At 34.8% G+C, this 25,222-nt stretch overlaps 1 protein-coding gene across 4 annotated transcripts in view; it reads right to left on the reverse strand.

The window, feature by feature from the left end:
• MYH10 (myosin heavy chain 10) overlaps nt 1-25,222 on the reverse strand; it is a 77,991-nt gene that overhangs the window by 10,411 nt on the left and 42,358 nt on the right. For all 4 annotated transcript variants that reach the window (XM_087924716.1, XM_087924715.1, XM_087924717.1 and 1 more), the window contains 18 exons: nt 24,618-24,791; nt 24,090-24,204; nt 17,761-17,954; nt 17,437-17,558; nt 17,219-17,288; nt 16,969-17,129; nt 16,596-16,704; nt 16,363-16,494; nt 15,193-15,399; nt 14,944-15,081; nt 11,961-12,084; nt 8,087-8,258; nt 6,736-6,948; nt 5,541-5,685; nt 4,045-4,251; nt 2,173-2,277; nt 964-1,116; nt 94-342 (listed from right to left, as the gene is read on the reverse strand). In XM_087924716.1, coding sequence (XP_087780842.1) covers nt 94-342; nt 964-1,116; nt 2,173-2,277; nt 4,045-4,251; nt 5,541-5,685; nt 6,736-6,948; nt 8,087-8,258; nt 11,961-12,084; nt 14,944-15,081; nt 15,193-15,399; nt 16,363-16,494; nt 16,596-16,704; nt 16,969-17,129; nt 17,219-17,288; nt 17,437-17,558; nt 17,761-17,954; nt 24,090-24,204; nt 24,618-24,791 — 2,790 coding nt within the window. The remainder of the gene's footprint in view (nt 1-93; nt 343-963; nt 1,117-2,172; nt 2,278-4,044; nt 4,252-5,540; nt 5,686-6,735; nt 6,949-8,086; nt 8,259-11,960; nt 12,085-14,943; nt 15,082-15,192; nt 15,400-16,362; nt 16,495-16,595; nt 16,705-16,968; nt 17,130-17,218; nt 17,289-17,436; nt 17,559-17,760; nt 17,955-24,089; nt 24,205-24,617; nt 24,792-25,222) is intronic.

Here is a 25,222-nt window from a genome sequence, read left to right on the forward strand (position 1 = left end):
TTAAAGAACCCTGTTAATATTTGCAAATATGAAAGGCTTATCAGGAAATAATGAACTGCCAGTTATTACCTTCAGAAGAAAGCAACACCATACCTGATCAAATTTCTTCTGCTTCTTCTCCAAGTTGGAAACAATTTGACGTTGATGATCAAGGTCCACCATTAAATCATCCAGCTCTTGTTGAAGGCGGTTTTTTGTTTTCTCCAACTTATCAAATGCCATTGCTTTTTCTTCTAAACGTTGGCTGATAATTTCCATGTCCTTCAACAGTTTCTTCTTACTCTCCTCCAGCCCTTCAATAGTCCCTAGGTCATCATCAACCTTCTTTTTGGCATCAGCTAGCTATAATGCAAAATCAAGCTTTAATATTTTTTTAATAACATTGGTGAACTAGTTTTATGGCTGCAGAACAGTCAAATTCATTCTAAGTTGGCAGAACCATGTCAAGTTTATTAATGCAGTTGGTGGCCCAGTGATTATTCATCCATACTATACCTCTACTACTATACAGCAAAGAAGGTGTCTAGACTAGAATCATTCCTTCTAATTCCTTTTCAAGATGTGGAAAATATATTTAAAAAATCTATTTTCATGATGCGATAAAGTTCTCAAACACGCAGGTGCTTAAAGAAAGTCTCAAATGATACATACACACATTAACTAAACCAGGTCCAATTTACGTTCACATATATATCACTGATGAGACAAACTTGACTTTCAAGGACAGCCGCATGAAAATTTATTCACAAAAAGTAATTGTCAGGTGAAGCAAAGATTCTTGAAGGCTTTCAGTAGTTTATAGCCCTATCCAAAATTTTACAAGTGATTTGTGCTTGCTACTGTATTGGAAAACAGTAACTATTAGGGAAAAGCAATTGCAGTTTAACTGATCTCACATAAGCCCAGGTCAAAATGAAATGCTGCACAAAATGATGCAAAATGATACCTGTCATGGCTTCTCACCTGAGACTGCAGAGCTATCACATGCTTCTCCAAATTCTTTCTTGCTTCTTCCTCTTCTTCCTGCTGGTCTTGCAGATTGTTCTTCTCTTCTTCCAACTGCCGAATCCTGCTACTCAAATTCAGTTTCTGGCGTGTCTCCTCTTGTAACAGTTCCTGTTATAGAAATAAAAAAGCGTATATGCATTTTACCACTTGTCTGAGGTAAATTTGAACTTAGTCTACTACATCTATTTGTTCAATAGGATATTTGTTTGCTGTGAAGAGTTCTTAAGCATGGTTCATCCAGGCTGACCTAAAGACATTAAGTCATTCTACTATAATTTGATAATGATACATCATACCAGACCTTAAAGCAGTTAATTAAAAACTAGTACTAAAGTCAGAAAGGTCACTTGTCAAATAAAAAATGCCTCAGACAGCAAGTTATTGTGAACGAACAATATGGTATTAATATGTTTAATAGCAGTAATCCCAGAAAAGATGAAAGAGCACCTTAAAATCAGCAGAATTGGTTACAATTTCATTGCCCATCATTGAAAAAGTGGCCATTATTATTACTATTATTAACCAAAGATTTTTTTAAAAAAATCCTTCAAAAGGAGGTTGAAAGTGTGATCATAAAAGCATTATACCAATCTCATGACATAAAGAGCTTTTAAGCATCAGGAATTTTGTGCTCAAACTACTGCCAAAAAAGGAACTTTTTCATGTGTACATTAGAAACATTATCCATTCCTCTTAAAAAAGAGAGAGATAACGATCAGTAATTTCTTCTCTAGAATTAAAATTAAAATTAAGTAAGGTATTAAAATTAAGAAACCACCCAAACAGCAAAAGATTTAATGAAAACCATGTTGGTAGACAAATCTTAGATGAAAACTGTTGATCAAACAGAATAAACAAACTATTACTTGAAACATGAGGCTAATGCCTATAATATGCAGGATTTTAGCTCTGTACTACAGCAATCCTATATAGCCAACAAACATGTAATGGTCAAAAACCTTATGGAGCCTAGACTTGTTCTATTCTTATTAGCTTTCCAACAGACTTTAAAAAACCACTTCTGCTTTGCTGATGCTTTCAATCTAAATTTCTTTCCTAATCTGTGTATTATTTATAAGCATACATTAATTACCTTAATTACCTTAAGGTACCAATGGTGAACTTTAAGTATTTTAAAGCTATATTCCAAAATTGTAGATATACCTGGGTATCTTGTAGTTGAGAGTCTAAATTTGCAGCATCTTTGGCAAATTTTATGCCTTTTTTCTCTGCTTCTTCCAGGAGACTTGAAACATTGTCCAGTTCATTCTGAAATTCAAAGAACCTAGATATCATACCAATACTTAGTTTGTAAGGATGAGTGTTCTTCAGAGATTTGAGCAAAAATTATGATATCCAGAGTAATGTTATGGAACTTCAAGGAAATTTTGAAAGTGTTGTCTATTGCTATTCAGTAATGTCTATACTAATTTATAAGGGACTCAACTTGAGAAAAAAAAAGAGAGTGTAATTTTCAGTTTTTTCCATGGTGTTTCTCAGTATTTAAATTTGCTACATTGTTTTGATCCTTAAAAGTAGGAGCAACAGATCTTTTTATGCTGCTATTTTATAATTATCCAGTTGGAGGCATTCACTTTTCAGGGACATTTGCTTCAGATTCTTGCAAGATTTTCCATTCATAATTCACCACAAAACAGTGTTTATTTATGCATATCATATTTAGGAATGGAAAGATTCCAATTTAATTACATTACAATAAATTGGATTTGGCTAGTGCACAATATTCTAAGTACCTTCTACATAACTGCTATTTATATATTCTATGAGGGTTACAGCTTCAAGCTTAAATTGGCAATGACTTTTCAAAAAAGAAAAAATAATGCATACTAGGAAAAAATAATGCATTCCTTTAGTAACGGGATATATTTATAGGAAAACCTAAAGGTTTTAGGGAAAAATTTGTAAGTTCTCCTCCTATTGTTAGCTTATAGCCTCGATGGCACATTGGTTAGAGTGGAGTACTGCAGGCTACTTCTGCTGACTACCAACTGCCTGCAATTTGGCAGTTCAAATCCCACCAGGCTCAAGGTTGACTTAGCCTTCCATCCTTCTGAGGTGGGTAAAATGAGGACCCAGAATTTGGGGGCAATATGCTGACTCTGTAAAACTGCTTAGAGAGGGCTATAAGGCAGTATATAAGTCTAAGTGCTATTGCTATTATCAATTATACAGATTTGTGTCTGCAGGGTTTCTTGCAATCATGACTTAATTCTGCAATATTCTTATTGGTACTATATTTGCTAATAGAGTATATGATTAAAAGAGGATGCACCATTTGGGATAATTGCAATTCACAGAATAGTATAATCAGCATTATTTGTATGCATTTCTAAACACTCCTTTATTTTAAAAGCATGTATGAACAACAATCTGCATGTCAAAAATAGTGCATATTTTACAAGCATATTTTTATCATTTTAAAGTCAGATAATCCCTAGTATATTTCACCTGGCTCAAGGTTGACTCAGTCTTCTAGTCTCCCGAGATTGGTAAAATGAGGACCCAGATTGCTGGGGACAATATGCTGGCTCTGTAAACTGCTTAGAGAAGGCTGTAAAGCCCTGTGAAGCGGTCGGTATAGAAGTTTAAGTGCTATTGCTATCAGCCAAATGTAACATTATTCTCACTCTAATTCATTGAAATGCTTTTTCAGAACCTCATTGTTGTTTATTTAGTGCAGGAAAGAAGGCAGATTATGACATATTGAGAATGTGGTCTACTACAGTGCTATCCATGAGTCATTTGCTTTCAAGTTTCAAGAACCCTAGTAAGAAGGAACATACATTTGGAAGCCAAAAATCTGCATTAACTCTCTAATATTCCCAATCCAAATTTGCCACTAGCAGCCTGCTTTGTCTTAATTCTGCCACTTCAAAATAAAATACTGTCATTTAAAATATATATGGAGTAACCGAAGAAAATGATTTCAGAAGGATATGCACAGCAATGTACTTTCCAATGAATGTTTAATAAGTTATTACATTATACCAAAGTATTGCAAATTTAAATCTTTACCTGAAGTTTGTTTGCTTTTTCTGCCAGCTCCGTCCTCAGCCTCTCTCCTTCTACAACCTTGGCCTGCAATTCCTGCACCTGACCATCGAGCTTCTTCCTCTTGTGTTCTGCCTCAGATCTAACCTGCTGCAAGACTTTCACCTCACAGGCCAGCTCTTTGTTATCTGTTTCCAAACACTGTTTGTTCTTTTCAAGATTTACTTTGAACTAAAGAAGCAAGAAAGCCAGTTAGTGCATTTCATCAGAGCTACATCAGGAACACAATATGGCAACTAAGCTACAAGAAGTTGCATTCAAAATACCATATATTAAACTTTCATATATTCCGTTCTTACATCTGCTTTAGCTCTTTTCACATACAGACTAAATATGTTTTACAGGGCATTGTAATTTAAGTATAAAATCTATACTAAGAAATGTCAGCAAAAATTATTAGTGCTTCAGGAGATTTATGTGATTAAAGCTACAATATAACACTTACACTATTCTAGAATTATAAATTTGAAAATTATAGTATAACTTTTTCTCAATTAAGAAGTGCACCTAGGCAGTTATGTCAAGTGTTTCCCATTCAAAAGATATTATTTGATGTGAGGGGAGCGGGAGAGAAAATATTTCAATTTAATATGATAAATCATGTGTTTCATAATTTTCTGCTTTTCTACATAAAAAGTTCTATTTTAGTAACTTTCCAATTTAAGAGTCTCTGGAGACTTCACTGGAAGCTTTCATGGGCTGAATGCAGTCCTGAGGCATCCAGCTGTACACCTCCACTGATCTATCCAATCAAAATTAGGTGTTGTTCACAATGACTATAAATCACTATACAAATGCAGAGTAGATTACAAAAAAACTTTCCTTTAGTCAAATAATTTAGAGACACAGTGCTACTGCAGATAAATACGGATGTGCCCTCAACTGTCAATTTCAATTTACCTGTCTATGGTATGAAAATTGTTTCCAAACTATGTAAATTGCCACATTATATTTGATGAAAAATAGCAGAAACTGAACTACACATCAAAATAGCTTGAATTCTATAATAAGGAAACAAAAATGGCAATATGTGTGCCACCTAAGGAAGTATCAGTGTATTGTATTTGTCCTAAGCAAAATAAACTATCAAAAAATGAAAGATTAAAAAGAAAGCAGCAAGATTACTGAAAAATCATTCTGAAAATTTCCTGTAATTAGGAAAATTTCAACTATTTCAAAATCAAAAGTTTGTTTGAAATATGATTTCTGTTTAAAATTCAGGATTTGAAAGTGCTTTCAAAATAAGAAGCGATCAAAACAGTCCGCTTTGAGCACAAATGGGTCCTTCAAACTTCATATGCTTGAATTTGAAATGCTCTGCATACAAGCTAGTTTTAAATTATGCCTTCTTTATACCGATGTCCTGTTTTGCTTCAGTAGATTTTCACACGTAAATAAGATTCATGGAGTTTTTCCCATTCATATGAAATTCCTCATGCTTAAGTGAATGTTCTACTCACTCTTTTGGCCTGTTCAAGCTGTTCTGAGATCTCTTCCAAGGCTGTTGCATGCCTCTGCCTAATATCCTGAATTTGGGCTTCATGATTCTTTGTTTCTTCCTCAAGGGCTTTCTTCAGTTCAGCAACTTCCTGCTCACGCTTTGTCCTAAAGAGGGAGCCAGCAAGACAAAATTAGCTTTCAGCTTTCTATCATTTTTAAATGGAAAATAAAAAACATATAAACCACAGTAACATCCTGAATTAATGGTAGGAAGAACCCTGTTTGGACAAAATATCTGTTTGGCTGTTTCACTATATTCCCTTCCCCAAGACAGTGTTTCATGATAAGGGAGACACTTTTAAATACAACATACGTTTTTCATTAACCTGGGCCGTCCGTCAGCCCTCCGATGGAGAGTCAACAGCCCCCAGGTCTGGAGGAAGAAGAGGAACAGCTGGGTCCAGTGCCTGACATGCAGATGCGCAGAAGGCAGAGGAGAGGAAAGCAGTGGAAATCTTTGGGCCGATCCTTGGGAAGAAAGAACCACGGCTGCTAGCAAAGCCCCACCCTAGCTCTGGAGATAAAAGGCAGGGAGCAGAGATGAATACACGTGGCAGACAACTGTTCATCTCTCTGCCGGATGGACTGGTTAGCGGTGAGAGAAAAACTTTTTGCCGAGACTGTTGGTGCTCCTAATGAAGGAATCTTTGAGTTAACTTCAGAGGGTTTGTCATGTTTGGGGAGCTGGGTCAGAACAGTAGGAAACAATCTAGATTTACTATTGGCTAAGAAATGTTTTCAGCAATTTTTCTTATTTTTTAGAAAATGTAAACTAGTACAGTAATACCTTGGTATTCAACTTCTTTGAAACTCATTGAATTTGGTAGTAAACACGTTTTGTTACAAAATTTTTGTCCTGGTACTCATCGTTTGTTCAGGACTTAATGCACAAGTTAGAACTTATCAGTATCGGCTGCCTTGTGATTCACTTACATTATTCTTTATGGGGAAAATTGTTTTTTGGTACTCATTGCACCTCCCAGAACCAATGAACAACGAATGCCAATGCATCATTGTAATGCTGTTTTGATTCAATGTAAATTTTAAGTACTTTTTTCTTTGATTGCAATTTCCAAGAAGAAGCTAATTTTTTTTAGTTTACCAAGACAGAACATTGCTCATTTTGGAAAATCTGTTGCATCTCTGCTCACTAACCTGAGCTCTTGCTGAGCTGCAGTGGTATCCAAGGTGTCTTCCAACTCTGTCTTCAGTGCTTCTAACTCCTCACTCAGGTCTCTTTTCTGCTTCTCTGCCTTATTGCGTGAAGCCTTTTCTGATTCAAGATCTTCCTGCAGCTCTGCAATTTGGGCTTGCAATTCTCGAATTAGTTTTAGTGCATTGTTTTTTTGCATCACTTCTTCATCTCCTCTGCAAGCAACATAGAGTTTAACAGTGAGAGTGACATAAAAAGTAAAGTGAGTGCAAAAATGCTATTCTTGAAGTAGTGAATGAGACCAAACATTCCGGATATCCATATGTTCACAAAAGTATTAAATAGGACTGGTGATACCTTCATATCAACAATGCAATGTAAATGTGTGAAATCAAATAATCCTAATCTGGAATAATTTGGATTTATAAAACATCACAATGCAACTTCCCGAACAATGAGTAACTAACAAATTAAAACAATTACACAATTAGTATAATTGAATATAGTCGACACCAGAAGATTCCTGGTGTTGCAGAGTCTAGAATTATAGTACTCAAAGCCCAATATCCTAAAGAGTGCAATAATTCTAAACAAATCCAACATTTCAAAACAATATATCTGATGTTTATATATTTGACATCTGCTATGCCTTGGTTATTTTTTCATGTAGTAATTGTATTTCAAACATACATTAATATGATGAAACTGTTCCAAGAACAGTTCAACAGTAGACTCACAAATTACATGGAAAAGCATCATAATTAAAAAGGAAGACAGTGGTATTGTATATCTTATATAACAATATAAACAGTAGCTATAATAGAAATGTTTCATTCCACAGAACTATATATAGGAAAAATAAGTTGGCCATATTAGGTCACATGAAAGGCATTGGACTTATTCTGGTCCACTACGCAAGCCATGTAATCCTTACATTTTTGAAATAAATGCTAAAAGTAAAGTGGAATACAGGTAACAAAATATCCAGAAATCTTAATCGTATCATCTAATACTGTTGACATAATCAGCATAGCAACTTATGACCGTAATGGAGATTGGAATTTCCATCATGTAGCGAATCATAAACAATTGTTAAGGAAATCTAGCTTCCCCAATGGGTGGGAAAAGTCACATATCTTGATTACATGACTGTTGGAGACTGCAACTGTGATAAATGTGAGCTGGTTGCCAAAAACCCAAATTGCTAACCTATGACAAGGGTCCTGTGACAGTCGTAAGTGTGAATGTAGATCATGTCACTTTTTTCCCAAGACCATTGTAACTGTGAACTCTCGTCAAACAATTGGTTATGAGTTGAGGACTAACTGGATGTAATGGTAGTCAGTATTCTACCTGGCAAGGGAAGCCTGCAGTTCTTCCTCTTTCTTGGCAAGTTGGATTTTTAATTCCTCTATTTGGGCTTGCAGTTCTGCAATTTGGTCTTGTAAATCAGTGGTTTCTCCATCAAGCTTCCTTTTCGCTTTTTCTAGCTCTTGGCGAGTCTTTTCTTCTTTTTTCAAGCGCTCTTTAAAGAAACAATAATGATACAGAGGATTTATTTATTAGGTGTACTGTCCTGCTACAATCAACAAAGATTCTTGATGGCACACAATAATAAACATAATGTATCAAGCAGGGAAGAAAAATACATTTTAAAAATCTCAAAACAATACAAAGTGCCATACCCCCAAATGGCCTCTGGAAAAGCTTTTCCAAAAGTCAAATAATATTAAGGAAAACAAACCTCCAGCAGTAGGCCATTTAAGAAGGCTAGCCCCTATTAGACAGACAGACACACTCACAAAACAGTGGTTCTGGGCTTTGACTCCCCCATCTCTCCAAAATGGGGGTCAACCAGCTGTTTCCCTCAGCACAGTATAAGCGATGGGGTCAGGTTTATCAGAGAGATGCCATCCCACAACCAAGTATAAAGAAAATAACACAATGTACAAAACAATGCAATATGTGAAGATAAATGTGCGGTCAACCAACTAAAAATGAAGTAATCAAATTGTTAATTCGACGGAGTAATATCAATTGCAAATGAAGATGTTAATGAATGCTACCTAGGTAGTAATCTAGGAATTGGGATCAAAGTTGAGTCTTTGGTTACTTTAAATAGGCAGAGGGCAAGGATGTGTCCCACAGGGGAAAAACCCTGCAAAAAACCCTGTCCACTTCCTCAGTATACAGAAGATCAAAGGAATGACAAGCAATCTTGAAGGTGGTTACCCCAAATAATGATTTTGTTTTTCCTGCTATCTTTGACAAAAGAGAATTTCACCAGCTTTAAAAAAAATAGTAATTGTTCAGTAGATCATATTCAGTATCCACTCATCTGAAATACTTCTGTTCTAAAATCATGCAGGAAGGGGTTTGGAGTAAAACTTGAATACTTGGCATGCATACAGTGCTGTACCCTCTAAGGCACAATCCTAGTCTTTGAATCCAATTTTATTTCCTCGTGTTAGACTCATGCTTTCAGTTAAACAGCCTATCAAGCATATCGTTCCCTTTTTACCACCCTAAGCATCTTCCTCCCCAAACATAAAAACATTAAAAAAATCCTCTGCTAAATGTATAATGCCTATTCTGTTTCTAGAGAAAAAAAACACTTATTTTTCCCTTGGAAACCTGCCTATCCTGACCCCAGGACTTTCCTGCTTCCCTCACCTCCTGGCATATTTCCTTCTTCAAACTCTTCAAGAATGCAGCAGTTTGTTTCCATGCCTGGTTTATTTTGTTTTCTTCAACACACTATGGCAGGTGACTGAAAAGTATCAGAGTATATTCATGCATCGTTACCTTTTTCCTTTCCAATTAATGGCCAAGTAGAACTTGGATAGTGCTTCTTTGCTTTTTAGTCTCACAAGGTTGTTTTTTTTAATTTCCCTTTTTAAATTGGAGGATTAGGCCCCTGCCAGACATTTTGAAGTGTCTGGATGCAATGTGGTATCCATATATTAAAGGATAGGTATTTACCTAATAAAGCCAAACATGGTGGTATCATATTGGTGTTTAAACCACTAGATTTCAATAAGGGAACTCATAAAAGAAGTTGAAATGGGAATGAGGAAAAGCCCACTGCTTATATAGCTGGAGTAGAATCTGGAAGATAAATTTTAGCATTCCTGATTTTGCTTTTCTTGATACTTCAAAGAAAAACATGATCACATTCTGAAAAATATTGGATTCCCTTCTTATTTTATAAATTGGCAAGGGAATATAATAGTTTATCCCTAGCTTAAGGTCTTTTTATATTTCTGTATTTTTAGAAAGTATGGTTCATGCCAGTTGCTGTTAATCAGTTTTAGCCTATTTGGCCGGAAGTCCTAAACAAACATTTTTATGCAATGAAATCATTTGCTCATAATTCTGGCCAACAGAATAACTATTCCCAAATTAGGAAAAAAAAGTCCGCGAACACATAAAATTAGTAGTTTAACTATTAAATTAGAATTCCAAGTTATATGTTACGTAGACAAAAATTGTGCATCTCAATCCAAAGGGCGGGGGGTGTTACTTGCACAGTTATGATAAACATAACTGTAAATATCTGGATAAATATTTCTTCTCAGAACATGATTTACAGGGGAGTGTCAAGAGCAGCAGGGACTTATTATAAACAATAGAACTAATAAAATGAACTCTATTCAAGAATACATGAATTTTTAATTTTTTTCTGATGTCGAAAAGAACTTTGCATCATTTTGGTATTTTCCGTAAGTATGAGCTACATGACATTTTTTAAATGCCGACTTTGGAGTAGAACAGAGGAAGAGGTTAACACCATATTGGAAGGGACAAATGAGGCAATTTGGGTAACCACCTTCAAGATTGCTTGTCATTCCTTTGATCTTCTGTACACTGAAGCAGTGGACAGGGTTCTTTGCAGCAAGATTTTTGCCCCTGTGGGACAAATCCTTGCCCTCTGGTGTCTAAAGTAACCAAAAATAATGCCTCATTGAGGGAGGGGTCTTTTTCCCCATCCAGACTCAACTTTGATCCCAATTCCTAGATTACCCTCTTTAGGCTTCAGAGGGACAGTTACTTTACTACCTCAGTGCTGGCACATGAGAAAGGCCAAAGGCTGAATAGCAATAATGGGGAAATAAAGTACCCTGATGAACAATTCGTGAGTTTTGAAGATTGTAGGAAAAAAAATAGACAGTGCTACTGCTATAGAGTTTGAAAACAAACTGAAGAAGTTTGATGGACTGGTGATATTGCCACCAATTCTGTAAATTCTAGGATGGCTATGAGAAGACAGAAAAGAAAACAAATGGAATGAAAGTATGTTCCAAGATAACAATAAAATGAAAACTATTCTAGGAACATATTCACTGAAATCTTTTCCAATATTCGTAATTATTGATTACAGTTTTTACAATGCTTACTGTATGGAAAAAAAAGAAGTTATCTAATACATATTTTTGGAAATTAGGATTAGACATTGCTGTTTCGGAGTACAATTTCATAGGAAAAAAATAACCCCCTCTGTGATTGTTAGTTTTGCTCTAAACAGCTAGAGAACTGAGTAATTGAAGTTCATCTTTTTTCATTTAATGTTATTAAGTTATTTTTTGATCACTTAAAACATCAGAATTTAAAAGACTATGCTTGACATATTGGGGCAATCATCTTAAAGCAATTTTCATAAATCTATCATATGAGAGCAAATCAGAGGAATTGATCCAGAATCCACTCCTACTCTGGTAAGGAATTTGACATTCTTAATGAACGCTCAAACTCCTGACCTAAAGGCAGCTTTTCAATTGTGGTATTTTTCAGTGAAAACTGAAGAACATTCTAGGTGCTTGGGAATTCTAATATATTTAGCAGAGCTGATTTTAGGTACATGCTTTATGATCTATATAGGAATCTACTGATTTCTTGCAACCTTTTATCTTTGCAATATTAAATCAAATTTTATTGTATTTGTTATTACTTGAATATGAGTATTTGAATAAAAATATTATCAAGTTAGCATATATTGTGTAGTAAAGGATGATTCTAATGAATTTGTCATCTTAGGAGTACATCTTGTCTAAATGTCCCACAATAAGTTTCAAAAGTGACACTACGGATTTTATCTTTTGATTTGGATAATATGCACTTATTTCTACACTCCATGTAGGAAGTTAAAACTTGCTTCTGTTATTTGGTACCAGGATATTTTTGGCTTGTCCTATGATTAGGCCCATATAGAAATCTTGTAACTGCTAACCTTCCAGATCTGTGATCACCATTTCCTGTTTGTTTCTCAGCTTTGCTAAATTTTTAGCTTTTTCTTCTTCTTCAGCCAGCTGTGAAGTGCATTCTGCAATTCTGTCCTCCATTAATTTCTTTTCCTAATTGAGTAAAAAAGCAAGAATGGAGTAATATATACATGGGAGTCAAAGAATCAGATACAAACTGTATAGCTGTCATTCCAACCAATCCAATTATAAAGAATGGTTATAACAAAGTAAGATTCTCCACTATTTAAAAACGTTTTGAATCTCCTCACCCTTTCTAGAGCAACTTTACAGGTTCACAGCAAATATATTTTACATTTAGTTGTTAACAGACATCTAAATTGTGTTTATGTTCTATGTTTAGCAGATGCAAATTATATCACTAACAAAACTTCTAGCATGTTTTATCTTAATTCAATTGCTATCACTAAAGTGATCCTTTCCAGATGAATTGAGGCTTTGTATCATTCTGGTTAGGAAGCCTAGATTTTTAATCCAATTATATTTGGAGTCTAAGGTTGGAGAGTTTCAGATCAGGGAAATAATGTCCTGGGTTTTCATTAAATGGGCTTATTCCATCAGTAAATTGGTATGTTTGAAGCATTCCAAGCTACAGCTAGCAATCTTGAAGGTTCTAAAATTATCTGCCATAAGTTTTTAATAATCCATAAAGTTTTGGGTAGAATCAGAGGTGGTATCCAGCAGGTTCTGACCAGTTCTGGAGAACCAGTAGCGGAAATTTTGAGTAGTTCAGAGAACCGGCAAATACCACCTCTGACTGGAGATTTTACAGTATCCTTCCCTTGCCACGCAAACCAAACCACGCCCACAGAACTGGTAGTAAAAAAAAAATGAATCCCACTATATAGAATCAGTAATATTAATAAATGACAAAGCCTCAATTCATCTGGAAAAAATCAGGTTAGTGATAGCAATTGGACTGAGATGGTCATTACCATAAGAAGTCCTTAATTCCACATGCTACACCTATGATAAAACTTGGTCAAATTTTTTGTATGGTTTGTGGTACCACCATCTGAAGCATAATGACATTTGAGAATAGCAATAGCACTTAAGACTTATATACTACTTCACAATGCTTTACAGCCTTCTCTAAGGGATTTACAGAGACAGTATATTGCCCCAAACAATCTGGGTCCTCATTTTACCAACCTCAGAAGGATGGAAGGCTGAGTCAACCTTGAGCCTGATGAGACCCGAACTGCTGGCAGTCAGCAGAATTAGCCTGCAATACTATATTCTAGCCACTGTGTCAACATGGGTGGTGACATATGATTCTGAACATCAAATATCAGCAATCAACTATTCATTAAGGCTAAATGCTCAGAGGAAAAAAAACGAAGAGAGAACAGAGCAGAGCAAAACAGAACAAAACAGTTTTATTGGGAAAATGATTGGATACACAAGAAATTTGCCGCCAGTGCATAAGCTCTCCGTGTACCTACAAACAATGAAGTAATTTAATCATAAGATAGCTATAGGAAAAGGTACTAGAAAAAACGAGAAGAACTTATTGTCTAATAAGTCAGTGCCTAATAAGTCAGTGCTTCCTAATATCAGTGGTTTGGGAGATGAGAAAAGATAATGTAATAGTGATAGGATCCTGCAATAGCTTTAGCATTCATTATATTATATTATATTATATTATATTATATTATATTATATTATATTATATTATATTATATTATATTATATTATATTAATTATATTATATTATATTATATTATATTATATTATATTATATTATATTATATTATATTATTATATTATATTATATTATATTAATTATATTATATTATATTATATTATATTATATTATATTATATTATATTATATTATATTATATTATATTATGTTTATTTTATTTATATTGCCGCCTATTCGCCCATGGCGACTCGAGGCGGCTTACACAATATAAAATCATATTTAAAACAAAAAAATAAAAATAAAAACAATAAAAACTAACAAAAAGAATCAAATAAATTAGTAAAGTACAATAGAACAAAATCTGGGAAAACAAAAAACAAAACAAAAGAAAAACAAAAACCAACTCCCACCCCACCCCAATGACAGCAGATCACACGAGCCATTTGATGGGTTCCATCCCTCTCTGGGTTCCCCAGGCCCGCTGGCAAAACCAGGTCTTTAGTGCCTTTCAGAAGAGTATTAGTGAGGGGGCCATTCTAATCTCAGGGGGAATGATATTCCAGAGAGATGGAGCCACCACGGAGAAGGCCCTTCTTCTGGGTCCCACCAGGGGTGGGACCCAGAACATTCCTTGCCTCCTTGCTCTAATGGGTCAGGTAGATGTCACTGGCAAGAGATGTTTCCTCAGATAACCCAAACCCAAGCCATGAAGGGCTTTAAAGGTGACAACTAGCACCTTGAATTGCACCCGGAAGCAAACTGGCAACCAATGCAGCTCCTGCAGGAGAGGTGACACATGTGCACACCGGGGTCTGCACAAAATCATGTGGGCCGCTGCATTTTGCGCTAACTGGAGCTTCCGGATGCTTTTCAAGGGCAGCTCCGTGTAGAGCATGTTGCAATAATCAAGACGGGAAGTGACCAGGGCATGAGTGACGATGAGTAGGGACCGCTGATCCAGAACATATATTTAATGCACAATTCTTTTACTGGAGTAACTTGCTTCTTAAACGTAATGGACAACCAGAAAGAACTTTCTTTCAAAAAACAGAAAGCCACCCATATTTAGCTTGTGAGTTTTGCAGTTCCCTTTAGCTATTAAATACAGTAAACATGCCAGATTCTAATGTTTCAACAGGAGTAGTTAATCTAATACAACAAATTTATGTCTAATCATTGCAGGCTACTTTTCTCAATCTTAAAAACGGCCAGAGATAGCATGTTATCTGTAGTTACCATTGTTCATTTACTACCTAATTTTGGCCACACTCATGCATAGGAGAGGAATAGCCATTTTTTTCTCACCTTAAGAAATTTGGAGTTCTGGTCCTCCAATAACAAGATTTCTTCCTCCATTTTCTTTATTTTTGATTCAGCTGTTACCTTCTCAAGCTGCAGCTTCTGCCGAGCACCTTCTTCCTCATCAAGTTGCTCCTCTAGATCCTGAAAAACAGAAAAATGGTCATAATTGTATTGTGTTAAAGGAAGAGGCTAACACTCCCAATATTTAGGCAGAGTTTCTAATAATCCCAGCATCACTCCATTGAGAAATACCTGTATGTGTGACTGCATTTTTTTCTTTTCATTCTGAAGCACTTGATTCCGTTCTTCCTCCTCTTCTACCCGGGATTCTAAATCATGCAGAATTTCTTCTAACTCTTGCTTCTTGGCAGCCAGGCGAGCTCTCATCTCTTCAGCCTCAGCAAAGAGTTCTGTCTCCGCTTGCAACTGTTCGGCAAGAATGTTCTTCTCTTCTAACAACTACAAAATGACAAAAAAAAAATTTTTTTTACCATGCTGTCAATCTTGAAGGGGTCCTTGGTTCTTTCTGAGCTTGTTTCTTTGCAGACATTTCATTATCCAAACTAGATAACATCACCAGTGCTAGTAGCTGATGTTACCTAGTTTGGGTAATGAAACATCTGCAAGAAAACAAGAAAACTCAGAGAGCACCAAGGACCCCTCATGTCAACCCTGAGCTACAAATATTCTCCTTTATTAGCTCAACAATCTATCAAAATTTACCAGCTACTGGAATTTGATAGTTTGCCATATTGCAAAAGCATTGCTAAATGATATCAATAGCTCTCACAAGCTAGCAAAGGTTTTGAAGCATGTTAGTGGATAAAGTGTTTGTTAAGGTATTGGATGTAGCACTTTCTTGGAATTATTATTAAGGCAGAAAGAAGAGAGGGTAACTTTGGAAATAACTGATAAGAAGGAATATATTCTGCAAGAAATACATTTTAGTCTCCTACTTTCAATATCCATGTTTATTTTAAAATGCTTTGGTTATTTGTGGAAACAGAAGTCATGTGCAAGATGAAAAATGATGATGCACTATAGATTGGGATTGTAGCTGCATTTGTGCATAACACACTATATAGATTGGGATTGTGGAACACTGAAGTCCAAGCTTCCAAGCCCATTTTTCTAACAAGAACAGTAAAATAATTTTGCTGTGTTTATTTAAATATATATATATATATATCATAAAACTGCTTTCTATTGTATACCATCTAAAGTGGTATCTAGTTAACACAGCAAGTTAATATGTCATAATAATTTTGCTTAACTGGACAATCAGCCTATGCAACCAATTAAAATGGTAAAAAGTTATGTGTCACTAAAAGTATTTTCTCTGCTGTAACTTATGTTCAATAAATCACATACGCACGAGATATAGGTCCATTGCATTGTATAAATCAGATTGTGTATAATGACCTGCTGATGCTTTCTTTCCATCTCTTCTAGTTCTCCTTCCACTTTACTCTGTTTCTCCTTCACCTTTACCAGTTCCTCATCTTTAGCCTGAAGTTCTTCCTCCTGACGAGTAACCTGAAGCAGAGGCTTCACCTACACAATTAATAAAACGCCACAAGACCAGCAAGTTAATGTCAGTTCTCTGCTATTAAGAATTCCACTGCATAATTTAGAGAAGAAAAACAACAATCTACCTTTGTGAACACTCTCCACCACTGCCAGTGCCTTAACTTCAAATATGCAGCACAATTTCTTTGTAAAACTTTTAATGCACTCAGCTGCTGCTGCTTCTTAGCAAAGGCTCTAAAGAAAAATAAAGAAATATTTTTATATAAAGCAGTTGAAAATTTTGGCATTTTATCAATTACATTAAAATATTAGTTTTATAACAAAGCCTGATTAAAGTACAAATTGATAATATTTCTATATAGAAGGAACTATAAGCATTTGATGAGTAAATCATGCATATTACTTTAAATGCAATACTTTTGATTAACCAAAATCCTTTAAAAATTTTCTCCAAATCTTGTCCATGAAGATTAAAATAATATTACTACATTAACTTACTTTCTGGCCAAATATCCCCTACAAACAGCTTGGAAGAATATAATGATGTCTGTTATCTTCAAATCTCTTTCTTCTTCCAGATGTGCCAAAACACCAGCTCGGAAAAAAATCTTGCTCTGACCAATTCTGTACAAGTTAGGATCCAATTCCAGTGCTCTGATCTATGCAAGAGCCAAATCCATTTATTTAACACAGAGAATGTCAATGATGAAGCTTTCTAGATGTATTATATTTCTATGTAAAGGCTCACCATTCTCTCACAAGCTTGTTTTCCATCCATAAAACCCTTAGGGATTGCATTTGGAGTCAGGATCTCATACCTAGAAACCAAGCAGAAAACAAGTAGATGTTGGTAAAGTTACAGAGATCTATTCTTCCTGGAAAAAAAGACTAAATGTCCAACAACAAAAATAAAGTTATTTGAACAAAATGATCTCTGAAACATTAAGACCAGCTGTATTAAAGTACCTCTGTCTAAATTCTTGGAACACTATCCTGTTTGGAAATCCCTGTCGACAAATCCGTATTCCTTCAAGAACTCCATTGCAACGGAGCTGGTCTAGAACAAGATGGGGATCCAGCTTTCCAGCCTAAATGCACAGACATTTCTTTTAGCATTTTTTCATTAAAGAAATATTAATTGCTAATCACTCAAAAATCAAAGTGCTCTTCAGTATCCATGTACAACATAAAAACAAAATGTTTCTATATCAGCAAGTAGAGATACATAGTATGACCAAAAGTATCAGTTATTGTATCAAAGTCAAACACCATCCCTGTAACAATACATACCCTCTTTTCATGATTTGGAATGATGCAGCGAACAAAATTTGGGTTAGTATTTCGTAGTGTGGCCATTAGTTTGGTGAGTGATTCTTTGTATAGCTGTCCTACTGTACGGAACATCCCCTTCTTGGTCTTGTAAGTTGAGCCAAATGCAGTCTCTGTAATTCCAGTGACTTGATCTAAGCCCACAATACGGTCCACTGCAGGCAACAAGAATGTACAGTTAATTGGTCCATATAGGATTCATAAATAAAGACAATCAGTATAAATAAAAGATGCAATAAATGTTCTGTAAGACAATATTGAAAGGTGCCATCTGTGCCAAAGCAAATAGGTATGCATGGAAGTAGCCGGACTGAAAGCAATGTGCAAGGCAAAAATACCGTAGCTTTGACAATTATGAACTAGAAAGAACAAAACAAAAGTTACTATTTTGCTTTTAGGAGCACTATAGCCATTCCCTTTGTATAATTAAAATAATTTTTTGACAAGAATCAAGTGCGAGCACAGAATGAATAATGTTGAAAATTTATTATATAGCCAAAGCAAATGACTAAATGAATTAAATTCTGCATTAAAGACAAAATATTACAGTATCTTTGCTTGAAATAAAGTACAGTATTTCCCTATAAAACTGCAACATAAAATATGAGTTTTAAGCTTTTTCATTATATTTTCCTACTACATCCCAAAATACTAGTTATGTGGCTTGTCATATTGTCCTTAATTCAGATGAAATATCAACAATTTTCTATGAAAAATAAAATGTGGAAAAATTGATTTAATCAATCCATTCTAATAAAATTAACCCTAAAGACAACTACTGCTCAGAGGAGAAATATCAAGCAACCAGAGAGCCATATTTTGGGCCAGAAATAAAGCAGAAATGAAATAAAATAGCTGGGGTGGAGACCATCACTCTGTCATTCTAAAGAATTGAACATGCTGTAGCCTAGCTTTTTGTGAATTACACTAGTCAGGGTATTAGCAATCTTTTAACATCTCACTGTCTCAAAAATCTGTGCAGTTAAATAAAAATGTACTTATAAAAATGTACTTAACATGTTTCCTAAATAGAATGAAGAGTTAAGTATCTTTCCTTAATAAATGAAATGCATTTGTTGTACATGGTTAAAAGAAATAGAGGGGGGAGTAAATTACAATTAAAAAAACCTAAAATGTATATATCCTAAAAATAATAGTTGTGCTGACAGGATAGCAATTCATGGTACTAAAGAAATTTATTCTGTAACTTTAAAAATTCTGTCTGATTTCAAATATATTAATGCTATGCTTGATCATGGGAAAAATCAACTCTGCAATGTCAAGTTAATCAAAGCTAAAATTAATTAATAGCTTAAATTTCAAGTTTCATAAAATATTTGATTTGTTTTGCATGTAGATTTCAGAGGCCATAGCAATTTCAAGTACAACACATAAGCAGATGTCATTTTTATCAAGAAGTCACAATTCCATACTTTGGATCTGTCATAATAATTTAATGCAATAATGATACATTCAAGTTCATTTACATTCCCTATAAAATAGATTATAAGACTACTATAAAATATTTCATAAGATTTATAAAGGGTTATAGTACCAAGGCAGTTTTGTTAATACTAATTTTTATTTAAATTTAATATAGGTAAATATAAGTTATAAATATAGAAATCAAGCAGGCTATGAAAGGAAAGGCAAAATATTGCATGGGGGAATTCTAGAGCTAATGGCATGAAATTTTTATTTTCCCTACACTTTCTGTTACTAATCCAGCACACTCTGCCCCACTGCTTTCATACATGCTTATATTTGAATAAGTGTTAATTCACACTCCAGATGGTCTAGCAGAAACATCACTGAAGAAAGGTGTCAATATATCTCTGGTTCTCAAATGTGCTGATTAACTGGACTGTGACTAGCATATTTGTTATAACAAAAGCAATATTTAACTGTGCCTCCCTGTTCTGTTTTGAATCATCGAGGAGAAATATGGGTAGCTAGACTCCATTTTGCTCAGTCCTAAGAAAGATAACTGGTTATTTTATGGATTCTTATTTTGTCTTCATTGAAGCTCTAGTTCAAGAAAAACCTATATTTAGTTAGGTTTGACATATTCTGTATTCCAGAATTCCTCATCCTGTCACTATTTCAATGACGCTAAGATTTTTATGGGATCAGGACTGATATGTATTGGACCTAAAAGCTATGGCCTTTCTCATCTCCCCTAATGTTATAAACAAGGTTCTACTGTCAACCAAGACTGGAATATTAATTTACAGCAGAGCCAAAATTTATTTATTCATTAAAAAACCATGTATAGTGATAGTGTCATGGGCATCAACACATTTGCAATACCCATTGACAATATTTGTAGAAATATTTTTATTAGAACCCGCGCATATAGATATACACACATAATCCAGCGGTTCCCAACCTATGCGGGTTGGTGGCCCCGTGGGGACATGGGGAACTGGCCACATGGGCTGGTGCACATGCAGCTTGACTTATGCAAGTGGCAGGCTGGTGTGCCCATACATGCACGCAGTTCAACTTGCACAAGTCGAGCTGCGCAAGCATGTGTAGGCAAGCATGTGTAGGCACCAGCCCACTGCTCATGCAAAATTGAGCTGCATGCGGATGCATGCACACTGGCCTGCCACTCATATGGCCCAATTCTAAATAGGCCCCGATAGTAGGCCCCAGCAGTTGGGGACCCCTGACCTACACAGATGGCCAAAAATTTACAATATACAGTGAGATTTTGGTATTTTTGCAACAAATCATAGGAGGCATCAGACACGAACATCAAAATCACTTGAAATTATAACTTTCACATTTAAAGTCACATAATATCTTGAGAAGTGAAAGCTAATATTTCATGAGATTTCTTTTGCCAAATCTGAGCCTTCTTCTCCCCACCCCCCACCCTCCGTTTTTCTTCATTGACTCCCCAGATAAAATGCTATTAGCCTCCTGAGTAGAGGTGTTTTTTGTTTTGCATGAATCAGATTTGTTGGTATTCTCCACAGGAACCATTCAGTGATTAAAGACGCCTGCTTATTCACTGTTTTAAAATTAGCAAAATATTTTTCTTCTTTAAAGTAAACAATAAAGAAACTGAAAATATTATTTTAAGCAACGATAAACAGAAAGCTTAATAATTTAAGGAAGAAATAAACATTAAGAAAATATGAGTTAGCAATAGTGTACAAGTGAGGCAGAGACAGAAAAAAATATCTAAGTAGTATCAGATGTAGAGACAAAAATGTAAATCACTAATGCTCAATTCAAATAGAGTACATAATATTTTGCTGCACTTCGGTTAGTGGCCCTTGAACTGTCCTGGCAGGACTGGAAGCCAGCCAGATCGTGTAGCTTTCATTTTAATTTTCCAGAGTACCTCAAAGCAGGGATTCTCACTGTGATTCATAACCCAGAGAGTTATGAGCAATAAGCTACCATTTTTTTAAAAAAAAATCCAGATTTTATTTGTGCAGTTTAAACGCTGTCGAAATGTGCTCTAGCTTTGCCTATGCAAGGCTCAAAAGTTTGACAACTCTGATGATATACACATTAAATTATTAAATTGCTACCTTTGTGAATGGAAGGAGGGATGAGTACGATATCAGGGATCAAAATAGCAAACTTTGACTTAATGGCATGTGAAATTAAAATATTTCTGTTTGCTATACAACTTTTCAGATGTAGCACACCACATAAAGACAAATAATGCTGTTTTATTTGTATAAATATAACATAGGCAAAAAATTAAGCCAACAACACTTCTAAACTGAAATATCCAAAATTATCAAATGTGTCAGAAAAGCAAGCTCATGTTTTAAAATGCAGCTACTCACTTGCCAAGCTTTTTCAAAGTGCAATAGAAAAAAAATGAGACCATTTGATGCAGTAGCAACTGAATAGTATGCACACAAGAACACTTGCCTTGTGCAGGTAACACTTAAGGCTAGGATGAAATGAAAAGTTCATGCTGGCCTATAAGCAAAAGGCAAAAAACAGGATTTTTCCTATAGATTCAAGTCCTGCTTTTAGGAGCCCCGTTCATACATTCACCTGGTGCATCAGGAAAACCAGGAACATTGTCATAGAAAGAGGCTCTCTGAATATTGTGAATGTCTGTGGCACAGAAACAGCAAAAATAAAAAGCAGATATAGAAGATAATCCAGTTAGTAAAAAACCACCACTCAGAACTTCAATGAAGCTTTAACAATATACTGTATATAGTCTATTATAGGTATTAGGAATGGTGTATTCATTTCAGAACTCAAAAGACTAATAGCTGTTGCAGCAACAATTATATATGAGTAAACATTAAATTGTATAAAATGGTCATCTCAGATTTTTTTGATAAAAGGTTTAGTGCAAAATATCAACATATATTCAAAACCAATTCACAGGCCTTCAACATGAAATAGTTAGCACAATGAGGCATTTAGACCAGCATCCTATGCTTATAACATGACATGGCCATACATGAATATACCCAACACTCATGAACTATCAAGGAAATGGAAAGATAACACAAGATGGATGTTATAGAATTCACCATATATTCATGCCAAGTGCAAATATTTTGGCTGTTTCTAACATACAAAATCTTTCCAAATGGCCATTCATATGAAAAATGCTATAATTATTAGATATTCATGAACCTACCTTCTAAAATCCGTGTTTGAAAGCAATCTTGGGTGTATTTTTCTTAATTAGAAAAAAAAACCTGTACCATAATGTTTTAACAAAATATGCTGCATGAGCAGAGTATGTGACACCTATATTCCATTGTTGTCATTACGTCTCAAAAGGATATCACAGAAATGAACACTTTCCTTTTCTGTACCCAGTTATCAAGAGACTAGAATTACCTTAAAAGGAAAGATTGTAACATTTCAACTTTTCATCTTTGGAAGTAAAGGAATCAATATGATAGGCTCTTTTGGAAAGAAACCAAGGAAAGAAATCTCTCCCACAATCATACTAGAACTTGGGGTTATTTCATTAACTTGAATAAGAATGATAAAGGTCTAAGAAAATAAAGTATCTCATATAGCATAGTTGACCTCTGAAACTCAGTACCGCAGAGTGGTTTAACAGTCACTGAGTGGGGATTAGACAAATTCATGAAGGGTAACAAAAGGGATTAGACAAATTCAAGAAGGGTAACAATTTCACACATGATATGCTAAGCTACCCCAAGTACCAGAAGAAGCATGCAATACCCCCTTATGTTCATATCTTGTTTATACCTGGATGCTATATAAGGAGGACAGTAGATAGTGGCTATTATGAGAAGGATATTAGAAAGACTTCTGGTGATACAATAGGATTTTTGTGCTAATAATGTGACATAAAATTAAGTAGCAAAATTATAACTGCTACTCAATCACATTACTTTATAAGTTTGACAAATCTAAAAACTACTGTCAAAGCATGCTTGTGTTAATCATGTACATTACATGTTAGCAATTTATAAAATATCTTAGCATAATATCCTGCACTCCAATGGCTTAGAGAGTTAAATGTAAACACAACTTGCAGCCATCTATTTTACAGCAAAACTAGGTATTTTTAATTAATAGTGACTGAAACAACAGCTTTAATTTTTGTGATTGTCATAAAGGAGCAAAGGTAGTTAATATGTAATGGAATCACTCAGAGATTAATCTAAAATAGTGAGCAATTCTGTTCAAAAACATGGTATCTAACAGTTCAATGCATGAACAAAAAGTGCAGCTAAACATAATGACACAAAGATAAATGAAATAATTTGTATGGTATGAGCAGAGTATCTAATTACAGATAGTCCTTGACTTACAGTGACCATTCAAAGTTACAAAGGCATTGAAAAAAATGACTTATATATGGTCCTTACACTTATGATCATTGAAACATCCCTACAGTCAGATGCTGCAATTTGGAGACTTGGCCAACAGCCTGTATTTATCATGTCACATTACTGCTTGAAATGGGTGGCACATAAATTTAATAAATAAATGATAGTTGCAGTGTCCAGAGGCCACATGATCACCATCTGCAACCTCCCCAGCTGACTTACAACAAGCAATGGGGAAAGCTGGATTTGCTTAATCATTACACAAATCATTCAACCACCTCAGCAAAAAAGACAATACAATTGGGATGGTCCAATGTTGACTCTCTTTAACAGCCACATTGCTTAGTGATGGAAGTCCTGATCCCAACTCTGGTCATAAATAAGGAGTACCTGTACAAATTTTGGTAAGCAATATTTGAGCAATCACTAAGTAGCTTGGCTACATAGAACTGTATCTTTCCTGTGTCTGGAGCAGATTCTTACCATCTTTCCAAAGTTCTGCAACAAATCTGTCAGAAGACTGGTGCAGAAGAGTTGCCACATTATCATTTAGTGGGTCCATATTTTTCATTAGCCATTCATCTGCCTTGTAATCCACCTGGAATGAAGAAAATGGGGAACTAAGTAAACCCCCAGAAAACTAAACTGTTTCTACTTACATCAGTAGCTTCAAATGCCTCTATTCATTGGGGTCATTTTCAATGAAATCATTTTAGGTTAATAATAAATGCTTGGCTATTAACAAGGTCAATGGAGGGAGGTGAGCATCATTCCATTATCACATATTATTAAATACAGTAATTGATATTCTAAGGATTAGTTAGTTTGCTGCAACAGATCTAGAAATCTTGTGCTATTTGTCAACCACATTTTTTTTAAAAAATGTTTTAATTACTTTTTATAATCATGATTATGTAAGCAAATTAGAAGCTGTATTATATCTAAATTCCAACAGTCGCTTCAAAGGGGAAGTCTGAAGAATGGTTAGACTATACAGTGATTATTTCTTACCCTTCCTGCATAATGGATAATGCAGAAATCTGCCTTGTCCTTCAGCTGCCGAGGTTTTTGGAATTTGGAATGAGTACCTTGCTCTTGGACCAGTTTTTCTACAAATGTCTTGTCAGTTGCTTTCGGGAACCAGCATTCTTCATCCAGCAAAGCCAATACACCTGGAGGGTTAGCCTAATTAAAAAAAATTAAAATACATAGACTATTACTAGTTATTTATTTTCTTCTTACATTTATCATATAATGGGGAAAAATACTGCTAAAGCAGAAAAAATTGCATGTATAAAAATCAGAAAGATTTCTATTTTAACAGGTGATAGAGGAAATAAGATTAAAGTAATAAATCCAAAGAGTCCAGTAACAATTTATTGTAACTCTTATTGTAGCTATAAAATTATTTGTTATAGTGTATACTATATAATTAAAACTGTCAGAACATAAATGGTTTCATTAATGCTTCATAAAACACAAGTAGTACATAAAATAAATTATTGTGAAAATCTTAACTTTTTAAACTCAATTTTACAAGTGATGATACTTTGTGAATATGAAACCAAGTACAAAAGGACCACATATTAGAATAGCTACACTTTGGATCACAAGAC

The sequence above is a fragment of the Pseudonaja textilis genome, chromosome 2 (genome assembly GCF_049901715.1).
Source record: "Pseudonaja textilis isolate UNSWEBS1 chromosome 2, rPseTex1.2, whole genome shotgun sequence".
NCBI classification, from domain to species: domain Eukaryota; kingdom Metazoa; phylum Chordata; class Lepidosauria; order Squamata; family Elapidae; genus Pseudonaja; species Pseudonaja textilis.